Raw genomic sequence first — 12,185 nt, forward strand, 5'->3', positions numbered from 1 at the left:
TGGACCCCTTAACCTGAAGCATGGCACCACAGACTCCCTCTTGCTGTACAGAGATAACTTCACTAGCTGGCAACCAGAACAGTCCATTATCCTATGTGAACCAGCCATTAGAGGCAGATGCGTAATTCCTATGGGGAGATGAATGAGTAGCCCCATTTTACAGACCACATAGCCAAGGACAAATATCTGGCAGGTTTTTTCTGAGAGACAGTGTGGCTAAATGGATGGGATTTGGGATTGGCATATTAGAGATTTGGGTTGTGTTCTCAGTTTCAGTAATCTGTCTATTTATGAGGCCTTGGTTAATAAGGGTTATGAAGAGTACAGAATTAATACCAGTCAGAAGAAGTCAGTCTAGAACTTTTGATCTCCTGGCTCCCAGTACAATACACCTTACTGTAGACAAAAAGGTATTTTGATGGGAGGCATCAGAGGAAGAAAAGAACAGGTGATCAATTATTTTTTTGAATCCTCCTCCTCCCCCCAGAGATTCTATTCTGTGTGTGGATTACTGAAGTGAGGCACTGGGGCACTGTTTGTGCACACTACTAATGGAATCTTGAGGGGTGTTAGCACAAGCCAAATTCAACCTGTACTGTGAAATTCAGATGAGCAATGGTGATTTTCAACAGTTTATAATTCTGCCAAATCTGAACACATTTACAGGTCAATAAAAGGCACCTCCCTGGCCCCAGAACTGTACCCTGTCAAATTTCAAAGTCTTGCTACACACTATGTTGGTGGTAAAGCTCTTCAAGAAAGGATTATCATTTTTTATAATGGAAAGTGCTAGACAACTGAAATATAGAGGTCACATCTGCTTCCCCTATAATAATAGTAATAATGTCTGATAGAACCAGACTGCCTCTGCTTTCTTCAGTTTCATGACCATAGAATCTCTCTCCCCCATTGGATGTGTAAACGAAGCCACTAGAGATGCAGGGTAGCACCTGTCCAGTAGATACTGGGGAAAACACATTAGCATATCTTATGTACCTTCACATCATGTACTAAAGCTGACCCACAAACACCAACATACCTTCTTCTTCAAGTGATGGTCCCTGTTGTGTTCCACTGAGGGGTTTATGCATGCACACCATGCTCCTGAAGCCGGAGAATTTTAAAGTAGTGTTCGCTGGCTCATGCATGCGCCCTGGCTTGCCTCGTGGCTTCATCTGAGGTGATAAAGGGTGGACTGACAGCGTCTCCAGTTCCTTTTTACTGCCGCATGGTCCGAGTCAGAACTTTCAGTAGTGTCCTCATCTCTGACCGACCTTTAAATACATTGTTGTAAATAGTTCTAAGAATTGTAGAGTTTTATAGTACTTTATAGCTGTTTTATCATAGTCCTTGTAGTTTTAGTGATTTAGGGTTTATTTGTCTACCCTCTCCCCTGCCTCCATACACGGGTGCCGTACTATACCCAGAACCCCAGGCTTGAAACTCTGTGCCTCCTGCCTGCATTTCTCGGGCAGCAACGAACACCAGTGCTCTCTCTGCTGCTTGGGAGAAGCCCACATTGCATCTGGGTGTAGCATCAGCCAGTCCTTCCCCAGCTGTACCTGAGAAAGCCCTGCTCTCTGCCTCTGGAAGCAGCTTCTTGAAGTCTCCATGAGGCTTCACTTGAACTTGGGCCGGGGGACCACCCCTGTACATCGGCCTGAAACAGCGAAGAGTGCACCTCCTGCTACCGAGACCGAATCCAGCACCAGCGGTACCACCATTATGAACCCCATGCCAGAGCCTCCGCAGAAGGTAAGGAAGCATACCCATAAGTATGGGAATAAGTCTTCCTCAAAAACTAAGAAAGTGGATACTTCTTCCACTAGTTCGAGCCATGGATAGAGAGTGCACTCTAAACCACGTAGGCAGAACAAAAAGTCCCACAAGCAAGGAGATCCGGCGGTCCCAGATACTGGAACACGGTACCATCAACACTGGCTTCCCATAAGATGCGGGATCTGCCCACTCCAGGGAAGTCCACAGCACCACCACTAGTTCCAAGTAAAGAGAAGGTACCCTGAACACCAGGGAGATTGGGAAAGGCGTTTGAGCTCCAGGACGTCTTTGCCTTAGCAGAACCGGGATCACTGCATTTGTTGGGACCCACTACCTCTAGGGAGACATTTTCTTCCCCTCATGATATGACACTATTGTGGGACCCCTCACGTCCTGCTTCGATGGTCTATGCACTCCCACTGGCTTGACGGTACCGCTGATGAAACTAGAGTCTTCCTCTCATCCTCTGATAAGTCGGACACTGGAGAGGGATAAAATTGGAAGTTGGAATCCGCTAAGGAGTGTGTGCACCCATCTTCCCCCCCTTTTGTACTACTAGTACAACAAACATTTTCAAATCTCTATCTGATGTAGAATCTGAATTCCGAGATTTAATGCAAATAGAGATTTGAAAATGTTTGTTGTACTAGTAGTACAAAAGGGGGGGTTGTGGAAGCAGAGAAAGAACTGACAGGAAGGGGATGCAATACATGACAGTTCGTTAGCAAGAGTCAGGCTAACTGTAACCCTGATAACGTGAGATTTGTAGAAGTGAGGATTGTGTGAGGTGGGTGAGAAAGAACTGTGTAAGAAGTCATTATGACCTGGTATAGATAAGGTGTAGAAGACCTTGTGTAGATAAGGTATAGAAAATATTGTATGTTGGCAAGAGTCAAAACAAGTGAGGAAATGAGATATCAAGATGGCCTATGTATAAACAAAATGCAACTGTTGCTCATTATTGTCTGTAACAAAAGGTATAAATGCTTGCTGTAATTGTTTACCTGTTGAGAGACCTGCTTAGCTCTCTCCCTCTGCGCAATTGTGAGAGTTAATAAAGCATCTGACTTGCTATACCTAAACAAATAGTGAGAACTCTGTTTTTATCCCACATCAGTGTTGTGCCAACCGGACATGTACTTACAAAGGCGGTCCAGATCTTGGAAATAACCTCCTCTCCAACCACCATGGAGCCATTGGTTCCCTATGCCATGGGGACCACTTCAAGACCCTCCGGATCCAGGCTACTGGCCTTATTGGGGGTCCTTGTCCCAATACCCCCCCCCTCAGAAACTGGCTGATCCACAAGGGAGCCTTCACCTGCCTCCCCATTGAGGGCCCCTTCTAGCAGGCATTTGGATCCATTGCTGGAGGAGGAACCCCTCAGCACAGCTCTGATGGTGCCACCAGAACTGGAGAGATTCCCCTCCTCTTCACTGGATGAAGCAGTGGCTACAGCATCCCCTTTGGCTCCGGACAACTTTAGGCAATTTCAGAAACTATAAATCCTGCATCTTGGCAAGAGGTTAGACTAGATGACCCTTTCAGTCCCTTCTAACCCTATAGTTCTACTGTGTAGAATTGCACGGAAACTACACATTCCCCTAGAGGAAATCCAGGATACCCAGCATAAATTCCTCGATATTCTCCACTCATCAGCATCACCTAGAATCACATTGTCTAGTAACAATGCCATTCTTGAACCAGCCGAAACAGTATGGCACACACCAACCACATGCAGGCCTATCCTCAGAGGGGCATAAAAAATATATTATGCTCTGGCTAAGGGGTCTGAGTTTCTCTTCTCACCCCCTTCTCCTGAACTCTCTGGTGGTCCAAGCAGCAACTGAACGAGCCAGACAACAACACCTGCGCTCCACACCATCCAACAAAGAGGGCAAGCGTTTGGGCCTTTTGGGGTATAAGGTTCTGTCCTCTGCCAGTCTCCAATTCAGGATTGCGAACTATCAGGCCAAATACGATTTCCTGAATTACAGCAGACTGAAGGAATTTGCTGACTGACTCCCACAACGAGACTGGACTCGTTTCCAGGCAATCATTACAAAAGGGAAACTGGTGGCCAGAACGTCACTCCAACTGGCGATGGATGCAGGAGATACCTCTTCCAGGGCTATGGTTATGGCTATAGTTATTTGTAGGGAATCGTGGCTCCACTCCTCCGATTTCCCTTGGGAGGTGCAAAACACTATTGAATACCTCCCCTTTGATGAATCCTATCTTTTTAATCAAAAGATGATGCTTGCCTACATGCCCTCAAGGACTCCAGAGTCACCCTTCGCTCTCTGGGTATTTACACACCTGCTCTGAAGTGCAAGTTCCATCGCCCGCCACCCACACAATGCTACTGATCCCTCCAATTTTACCATCAGCGACCTTATAAGCCACCAAGGAAGTGACAGAAGACCCAGAGATCCCACCCTCTGGGACTCCCCTTCACACACTTCCACCTTGCAGCTGCAATCCACAACTAAAAGATATTTCTGAGTCAACCTCAGGAGCTGCCAACCGCCTTGCCTACCACATTACGACCATTCTACCTCCTTTGAGGATCATCCTACCACACTCTTTCCAAGCTTGGTGTGTGATAACAATGGACAAATAGGTGCTGAACATAATCCAACATGGCTATACAATCAAATTCATCATGCTACCTCCTCCAAAGCCCCCAATCATTCCTCATGGACCACTCTCATGACAGCATCCTCACCCAAGAGGTTCTATTCCACTTACTTCTTGATACCCAAGAAGAAAGGTAGGTGGAGACCAATTCTGGACCTCAGTCACCTCAACCACTTCATTTGCAAGCCCAAGTTTCATATGGTCACACTGGCAGCAATCATCCCATCCCGAGAAAAAGGCATGTGATTTTCAGCTCTTGATATGCAAGACCCTTATTTTCACATCGATATCCATCCGGCCCACAGGCTCCTAGTTGCACAGTCTAGACACAAACCCCAAGTTTCAACTTCCATGCTGCTCAACCTTCTTTCATCCCTCGAATATTCTTTCATCCCACCATCAACTCAGTCACAGCATGGGCTTATCTATCAGGAACAGATTCCAGACACTGTGAGAACTCATAACTCACATCATCAACAATCCTTATGTTCCGGCCAGGACTTATCTGTCCCTCCTGGGCCACATGGTTTGTGTACATAAGTCACCGCCTTTGCTCAGTTCCATCTTCATTGCCTCCAGATATGGCTCGAGACAGTTTACTTCCCCAAACATCACACCATGGACCTCATGTTGACAGTCCTCCCCAGGGTGCTCTCATCCCTCCAGTGGTGGACGGACCCATGTCATGTCTGCACAGGGTTTCCCTTCCTCTCCTCCTCCCCAGACAAGATGATCATCGATGCATCCCTTGTAGACAGGGGAGCACACATGGGCAATCACATAACACAGGGAGCATGGAGTCCTTGGGAATTCAGGAGGCACATCAACATCCTGGAACTCCGAGCTGTAAGAAAAGCATGCCAAGCCTTTCTCCCATTCATCTGTTCCCATCATGTTCTTATCATGTTGGACAATACCACCACAGTTTTCTACATCAACAAACAAGGGCACAAGATCAACTGCTCTATGTGCAGAAGTGGTCAATCTCTGGAATTGGTGCATCACCCACCATAACCTCTTGTCTGCAGCCTATCTCCCAGGGATACACAATGTGGTTGTGGACTCGCTAAGCAGGCAGTTTGCAATTGACTGAGTGTGAACTCCATGACTCTGTAGTTTGTGCCATCTTCAACTGATGGAGGATACCTACCAAAGACTTCTTCACCTGCCGCATAAACAGCAAATTCAACACGAACTGCTACAGGGCAGGACTTGGTCATCACTCTCAGAGCTATACTCTCATACTCACCTGGTCAGCCCAAATCAATTACTCCTTCCCTCCTCTACCTCTACTGCCTCCAGTATTCTGTAAGATCAGATGAGACAGAGTGATCGTCATTCTGATCACACCGTGCTGGCCCTGACAGTTTTAGTTTCCCAACCTCCTATGTATGTCAACCCGTCCACCAATTCCCCTCCCAATCTTCCCTGATCTGCTGATGCAATGCAACAGTGAAATCAGACATCCCAATCCATAGGCACTCCACCTTAGAGCGTGGTATTTGGATGGGCATCTATTCTAGAATGGGCCTGTTCCTCAGCTGTGCAAGACATCCTCTCCTGCAGCAGGAAAGAATCCACTAGGCACAGTTATAGGGCCAAGTGGAAATGTTTCACTTCCTGAGCCCAACAAAAGGAACTTTCCCCAGAATGGGTGGGGATTTCCCTCCTCCTTGACTACCTCCTGTCCTTGAAGGCATCGGGTCTTGCCCTCAGTTCTTTGAAAGTCCATCTAGCAGCCATTAGCGCATTCCACCCTCCTGTGGAAGATCACTGTGTTCACACACCTGTTAACTGTTTTGGAAGGCCCTCATCAGAACCTTCCCACCCATCCAACCCATCACTCTGCAGTGGGATCTGAATATAGTTCTATCTGTACTAATGAAATCACCCTTTGAACTGTTGGCATCGTGCTCTATGTCATGAAAGTCGCCTTCCTTATTGCTATGACTTCTGCAAGAAGGGTCAGTGAGCTTGGGGCCATGATGGTAAACCCTCCTCCCTCCCCCCCACCTTTCACAATTTTCCATAAAAATAAAGTCGTCTTGTGCCTGCATCCCAAATTCCTGCCAAAGATAATCTCCCAGTTTCACGTTGATCAATCCATTCACTTACCTGTTTTCTTCCCAAAACCACACACATTTGCTGAGGAACAACTCCCTATACAGCCGACAGATTTTGGCCTACCTGCAGAGGACAAGACTCATCAGAAAGCCCCCCAAACTGTTTGCTGCACTAGCAGAAAGACATAGGGGTCAGGCAATCGTCATCCAGAGAGTCTCCAAGTAGATTTTGTGTTGCATTACATTTTGCTATCAACTATCTGGCATGCCTGCCTTCCCCTAGTGGGGTACAGACCCTTTCCTCAAGAGTCTAGACTTCAACCACAGCCTCCCTTCAGGATGTCCTACTCCAGGACATACGTAGAGCGGCCACATGGAGTTCCATGCACACCTTTGCAATGCACGCCTTAGTACAAGACTTGGCAGCAGATGCCTCCTTCGGCTGGCAATCGTCTGCATGACTGTTCCATCTTTATCCTCACACCCTCCTCTGACTTAAGTACTGCTTGCTAATCACCTTCAGTGGAATACAGTAGGGATCATTACTCAAAGAAGAATAGGAGGTTACTTACCTTTAACTGGAGGTTCTTTGAGATGTGTGGTCCCTAATGGCATTCCACTTCCTGCCCTCCTTCCCCTCTGCTATGGATATGTCTGGTTCAGGGTGGAGAAGGAACTGGAGATACAGTCAGTGTGCTCTGCCCTTTATTGCTTCGAATGAAACCATGAGGTGAGCCAGAGCACATGCGTGGACCAAGGACACTACTTTCAAATTCTTCAGCTCCAGACTCTTAGTGTACATGCGTAAACCCCTCAGTGGAATACAGAAATGGACCCACACATCTCCAGTTACAGGTAAGTAACCTCCTCTTATTGTACCAAAGTTCCAAAGAACAGCTCTGCTGAGACTATCACAGGGAGCCAATGCCTTGGTTATCTCAGTGCTTGTGATTGGCAGGATTGTGTTGATTATTTTTTCTTTTTGTCTGAAGACGTTTTTTTCAGGCTGCCTGTGAGGTTCCAGAACTACAGGATAAATTTAATGTTGATGAATATTCTGACTTGGTGACTCTCACTAAACCAGTTATCTATATTTCCATTGGAGAAATCATCAATACACACACTGTAAGTATACACCAGTCACATTTCTTTCTTGCAGAATGGCCCTTGTGAACAATCTGTTACTGATTAGTTTAATGTGAGTCATTTAACAAATTCAAATGTTGACGATATTGTTAAAAAAAAAAAAAAAAAAGCAATATCTTCTGAACTGTCAAAATGTTGAGGTCAGTAGTTTGTCTGCTTATGGCCTTTTTAATATTTTTTTCTTGTGAAGTCATCTGATACTTCTTATGTGACGATGCCAGACATTTGCCTGCTAGTATCTTCACTGAGAATCTCATGAACTGAGAGGAATTCTCTCCAAAGAATATAATTGTAAAAATGTAATTCTTAAATTGGGTGAAACAAGACACAGGAGGAACAGTTAAATGATTATTTTTATTTGTATTAATCTAGCTGCTTTTAGATCATCAAGATGCGATTGCGCCTGAGCACAATGATCCAATTCATGAGCTGCTGGATGACCTGGGGGAAGTTCCCACTATTGAGTCCCTGATAGGTGAGCTGCTCTTCTTTTACATGAGGGAGATGTGATGTTCTTCTGAGTAGCTCCAAGTGTGGTTTAAAAAAATTACTATAAAGAATAATCATGGTTTGGGAGGGAATTGGTGCCATACAAACAGCAGCAGCCTACAGTGTGCTAGGCTAGGTTACCCCATAGGGCTTTTCCATCTCTGTGTTCTATGAATCTGCGAGGCACTGTATCAAATGCTTTCCTCCAACGCCAGGGCTCTGTGTGCCTCCCCTTCCACCATACCAGGTTTCCTCATCCCCCCCCCCCCCCCACACACACACACACACACCTTCCCCTCTCACCAGGGACCTGAATTTCTAATGTGAAAAAACATTGACAGATCTTTCAGTCCTCGTTCATGCAACGTAAAGGTCTGGTCTACACTTAAAAGTATTGCTAGCATATCTATGTCAGTAATTGATATAGCTAGCTATACCAGCAAATGCTTTAGTGTAGACATATCAGCCAAAAAAGTCCTTTTGCCATTCTAGCTTATTTAATTCAGGGAACTGTTATAAGCTATACTAGCAAAAGAACTCTTTTGCCAATGCAAGCTGCATCTCTACTAACTATACCAAGAAACCCTTTTAAGTATAGATAAGGCCAAAGAAGCAACAAAGGGCACAAACTGAATTTCTTTTCTTTGGTAGGTCACATTTAAGCTTATCAGTAGAGAGGCAGGTTGAGATGCAAGATGTATCACACACACACACTCTGATTTGTATACCTCTGAGGCATCAAAACCTGAATTTACATGAAATCTTATTTTTTTTAGTATCCATTTTCTATCAGTTTGCTGAAGAAGGAGGAATGTTAGGAAAGCCTAAATTATGTACACCTCTACCTCGATATAACGCTGTCCTCGGGAGCCAAAAAATCTTACCGCGTTATAGGTGAAACTGCGTTATATCGAACTTGCTTTGATCCACCGAAGTGCGCAGCCCCGCCCCCCCCCCGGAGCACTGCTTTACCATGTTATATTTGAATTCATGTTATATCGGGGTAGAGGTGTATGTGCAAGATGAACATGTTTTTAAAACCCATAAATGGGCTGTAACAGGTCCTTTAAAAAATGAATTAAGTGTTTTTCTGTACGGTGCTGGAAGGAAAATATTGCAGACCCAACCAGCCCATGACAGTGTTTGAATACGTTCTAACCTGTGTCACTATCATCACATCTGGCATTGGGAAGTAGGTTCTCTCATTGATAACTCACCTCTCCTTTTTCTACCCCAGGGGAAGGGTCTGGTAACATTAATGACCCCAACAAGGAGATGCTAGCAAAGACTGAAGTTTCTCTTACACTGACTAATAAATTTGATGTTCCTGGCGATGAGAATGCTGAAATGGATGCAAGGACAATCCTGCTGAAGTGAGTGATGGGTAATGGCCTATAGCAGTTGTCGCTTAAATAAGGGGTAGGATATTAATTTATGGGTTGGACTATGAGGGAAGAAAAAGGCAACAGTGATGTAAGGAAATGAAAGAATAAATGAATCCAAGCCTGTTAAAGTGCACACAGCTTGTATCCAGGACCCCTAGATTTTGTGGCCAGTGAATTTGTTCCAGGAAAACCCATTGCCAAAGCATAATACTGGGGAATGTAAGGTTTGTCATTTTAAAAAAGTGTCTCCAGTTTTCATGATTGTGAAGAAAACCTTCCAAACACAAGCTGAGTATAACTGATATAGTGAAGTCTGTACAAAGTCTGAAACAAGAGCTCTGAAGTGTGTGAATGACCTTTATTGATCTTGAATACATTTTAACTCTGAAACCACTGACGTCAATTTTAACTGGACAGGCGCACCACCAGTTTTCCGCCACCTAGGGCCTGCCTGAAATGTCGCCCCCCCAAAGAGGCAGCAGAAGGTCCCGCCACGGAAATACCGCCGTGGTGGCCGCCCCCCAAATCGCAGCACCCTAGGCGACTGCCTAGGTCACTTAATGGGTTGCGCCGGCCCTGACTGTGGACATAGTTAACTAATTCACAGCAGATCATTTTAGCAGAAACACCCCCCTAGATCTCTTCTCCAGTGCAGTTCTGTGTTATCAATACAAAATTTGTGACACATTGAAAATTTTGGGGAGGGGAAATGTGCAATATATGTAATAGTTAACTCGCAGGTTAAATTCAACACAAGAAATACTGTACTGTTGCATTCATTATTTTCATACTGAATTCAGTAAAAACCTTAAGGCAGATTCTCTGCTGTGCCTCTCAGGAGGTGCAGGCTGCAGGAGCAGGGAACACAAGTGGTAATTTACAGGGTTTTCCCCACAGCTGCCAGTCACCTGCTCTAGCAGTATTGTAAACCCCAAAAGTTAAAATATCATGAGTCAGATCACAAAACATGAGATTGGCCTCAAAATTATGAGGTTCTTCTAAACAAAAATCACATTTTTAATCTCTTCTGATTTTGAATTTCCCTTTTCCCCCTTAGTATGTGTGATTGTGAGGAGATTGGGGCTAGCTCATTGTCACACATGCACAATTGATTGATTTGATTCTAGCTCGGTTTGCTTCTCTAAAATCCATACCTGCCAACATCTTGTGATTAAAAAAGTACATTACACAAACTTGTATTAAAGGGCTACCTGATGGTGCAGAGGTTTTCCACGTTCTCTCAAAATTCTAGTTAGTTAATTTTGTTCCCCCATCTATACATCTGTTAATTATGTTGTCATCATCCTCTGCACATCAACTCTGCACCCTCACTCCCAAATCAATTTTGTGTCCCCTTTGACTTCACATCTGCCCCATAGTTACCTCAGTCTGCTCATCCAACCATATCTTTCCCTTCCCTTTGCCACCTCCTTCAGTAAAACCTCTGATCCTTTTGCAGCACAGGTGGCTCTTCACTCACAACCCCTCCCAAACTGAGGGGGCATCTCCAGCAAGGATCCTCTTCTCTCCTTTCTAGGCCTGGTGTTGTAGGGATAGAGAAGAGGAGGGAGGAACAGAGAGAAGCCAGTCCATTTGTAAAAGGGTGAGGGAGGGAGCAGAGCCACCCTGAAGCCAGAGAACTTTGCTTAGCAGTACCCCATAGGGCAACACTCTCACCCTCAGGCCACTTGTAGCTCCTCCCATGGCTATTTAAGGGCAGCGCCGCCATGACCCCCCTCAGTTCCTTCTCACTGCCTGCAGTTGGAAGCGGAGCATTCTGTTGTATTTTACCTCACACTCTTTTTGCTGTCCATGAGTTTTCTCCCCTTTTCTGGTATGTAGATAGTTATTGCTGGTAGTACCCTTCTGATAGATTAGTTAGGAGTTGAATAGTAAGATATGCCTGGTGTGATGCCTTTGCCAGCTTTTAAGCACTGTCCTTCCTATCCCCATACTAGGTGCTTGTGCCTGGGAGAGGGGTATATTAAGACAAAGTATTCTATTTGTAAATCCTTTAAAAAGAGAATGTGCATGGCTAGAGACTTATGCCTCAAGCAGCACCTTTATAGAGCAACCAATGAGAATGTATCAATGCTGGGATACTCCTCAGATCGCCTGGCCCTTAAAAAGGTTTTGGTGCCGCCACAAGCCGCTGGTGCACAGCCAGACTCTGACTTTCCTCCAAAAAGAAGAAGCGATCATTCTAGTTCATCTCCTTCACCAAGAGAGAGGTCTCAGAAGACTGACTGTAGTCACTCCAATTTTGCTCTCAAGTTGGTCTCAGTCCAGACTGTTTAACTGATGTCTTCCATCTGAACTGGGGATTGGCACTGATGTATGATCTTCAAGTAGATGCTGCCATGTATTCCACTTAGATGTGTGCAAGCCCAGCTCATCAGAGCCAGAGAATTTTGTCTAGCCGTACCTGTAGGAGGTGGTGCTCATGGCCATAACCACTCCCCATGCTGTCTGAGACATTGTCACCCTGACCCCTCTTGAGTTTCTTTTTACTGCCTGTGGCTGAAGTCAGAGCTGCGTGGTTCTTAACCTCACAATGCCTCATCCTTTAGCTAGTGTTCTAGTTGTATATAATTTGTTAGTACCCTTAGCATTAGTGTTAGTTAGTTAGTCTAGTTAAGTGTTTTCCCAGAGTTCAAACGTTGTCTGTCGTGTGGGTGAGCGA

General features: G+C 45.2%; 1 protein-coding gene across 1 annotated transcript in view; it reads left to right on the top strand.

The window, feature by feature from the left end:
- The window catches only part of IQGAP1 (IQ motif containing GTPase activating protein 1), a gene marked incomplete in the record, with an annotated part of 184,544 nt that overhangs the window by 133,021 nt on the left and 39,338 nt on the right, over positions 1 to 12,185 (top strand). Inside the window, 3 exon segments of the mRNA XM_034782917.1 lie at positions 7,475 to 7,607; positions 8,001 to 8,103; positions 9,355 to 9,490. Coding sequence (XP_034638808.1) covers positions 7,475 to 7,607; positions 8,001 to 8,103; positions 9,355 to 9,490 — 372 coding nt within the window.

Source organism: Trachemys scripta, chromosome 10 (genome assembly GCF_013100865.1).
Source record: "Trachemys scripta elegans isolate TJP31775 chromosome 10, CAS_Tse_1.0, whole genome shotgun sequence".
Lineage (NCBI taxonomy): Eukaryota > Metazoa > Chordata > Testudines > Emydidae > Trachemys > Trachemys scripta.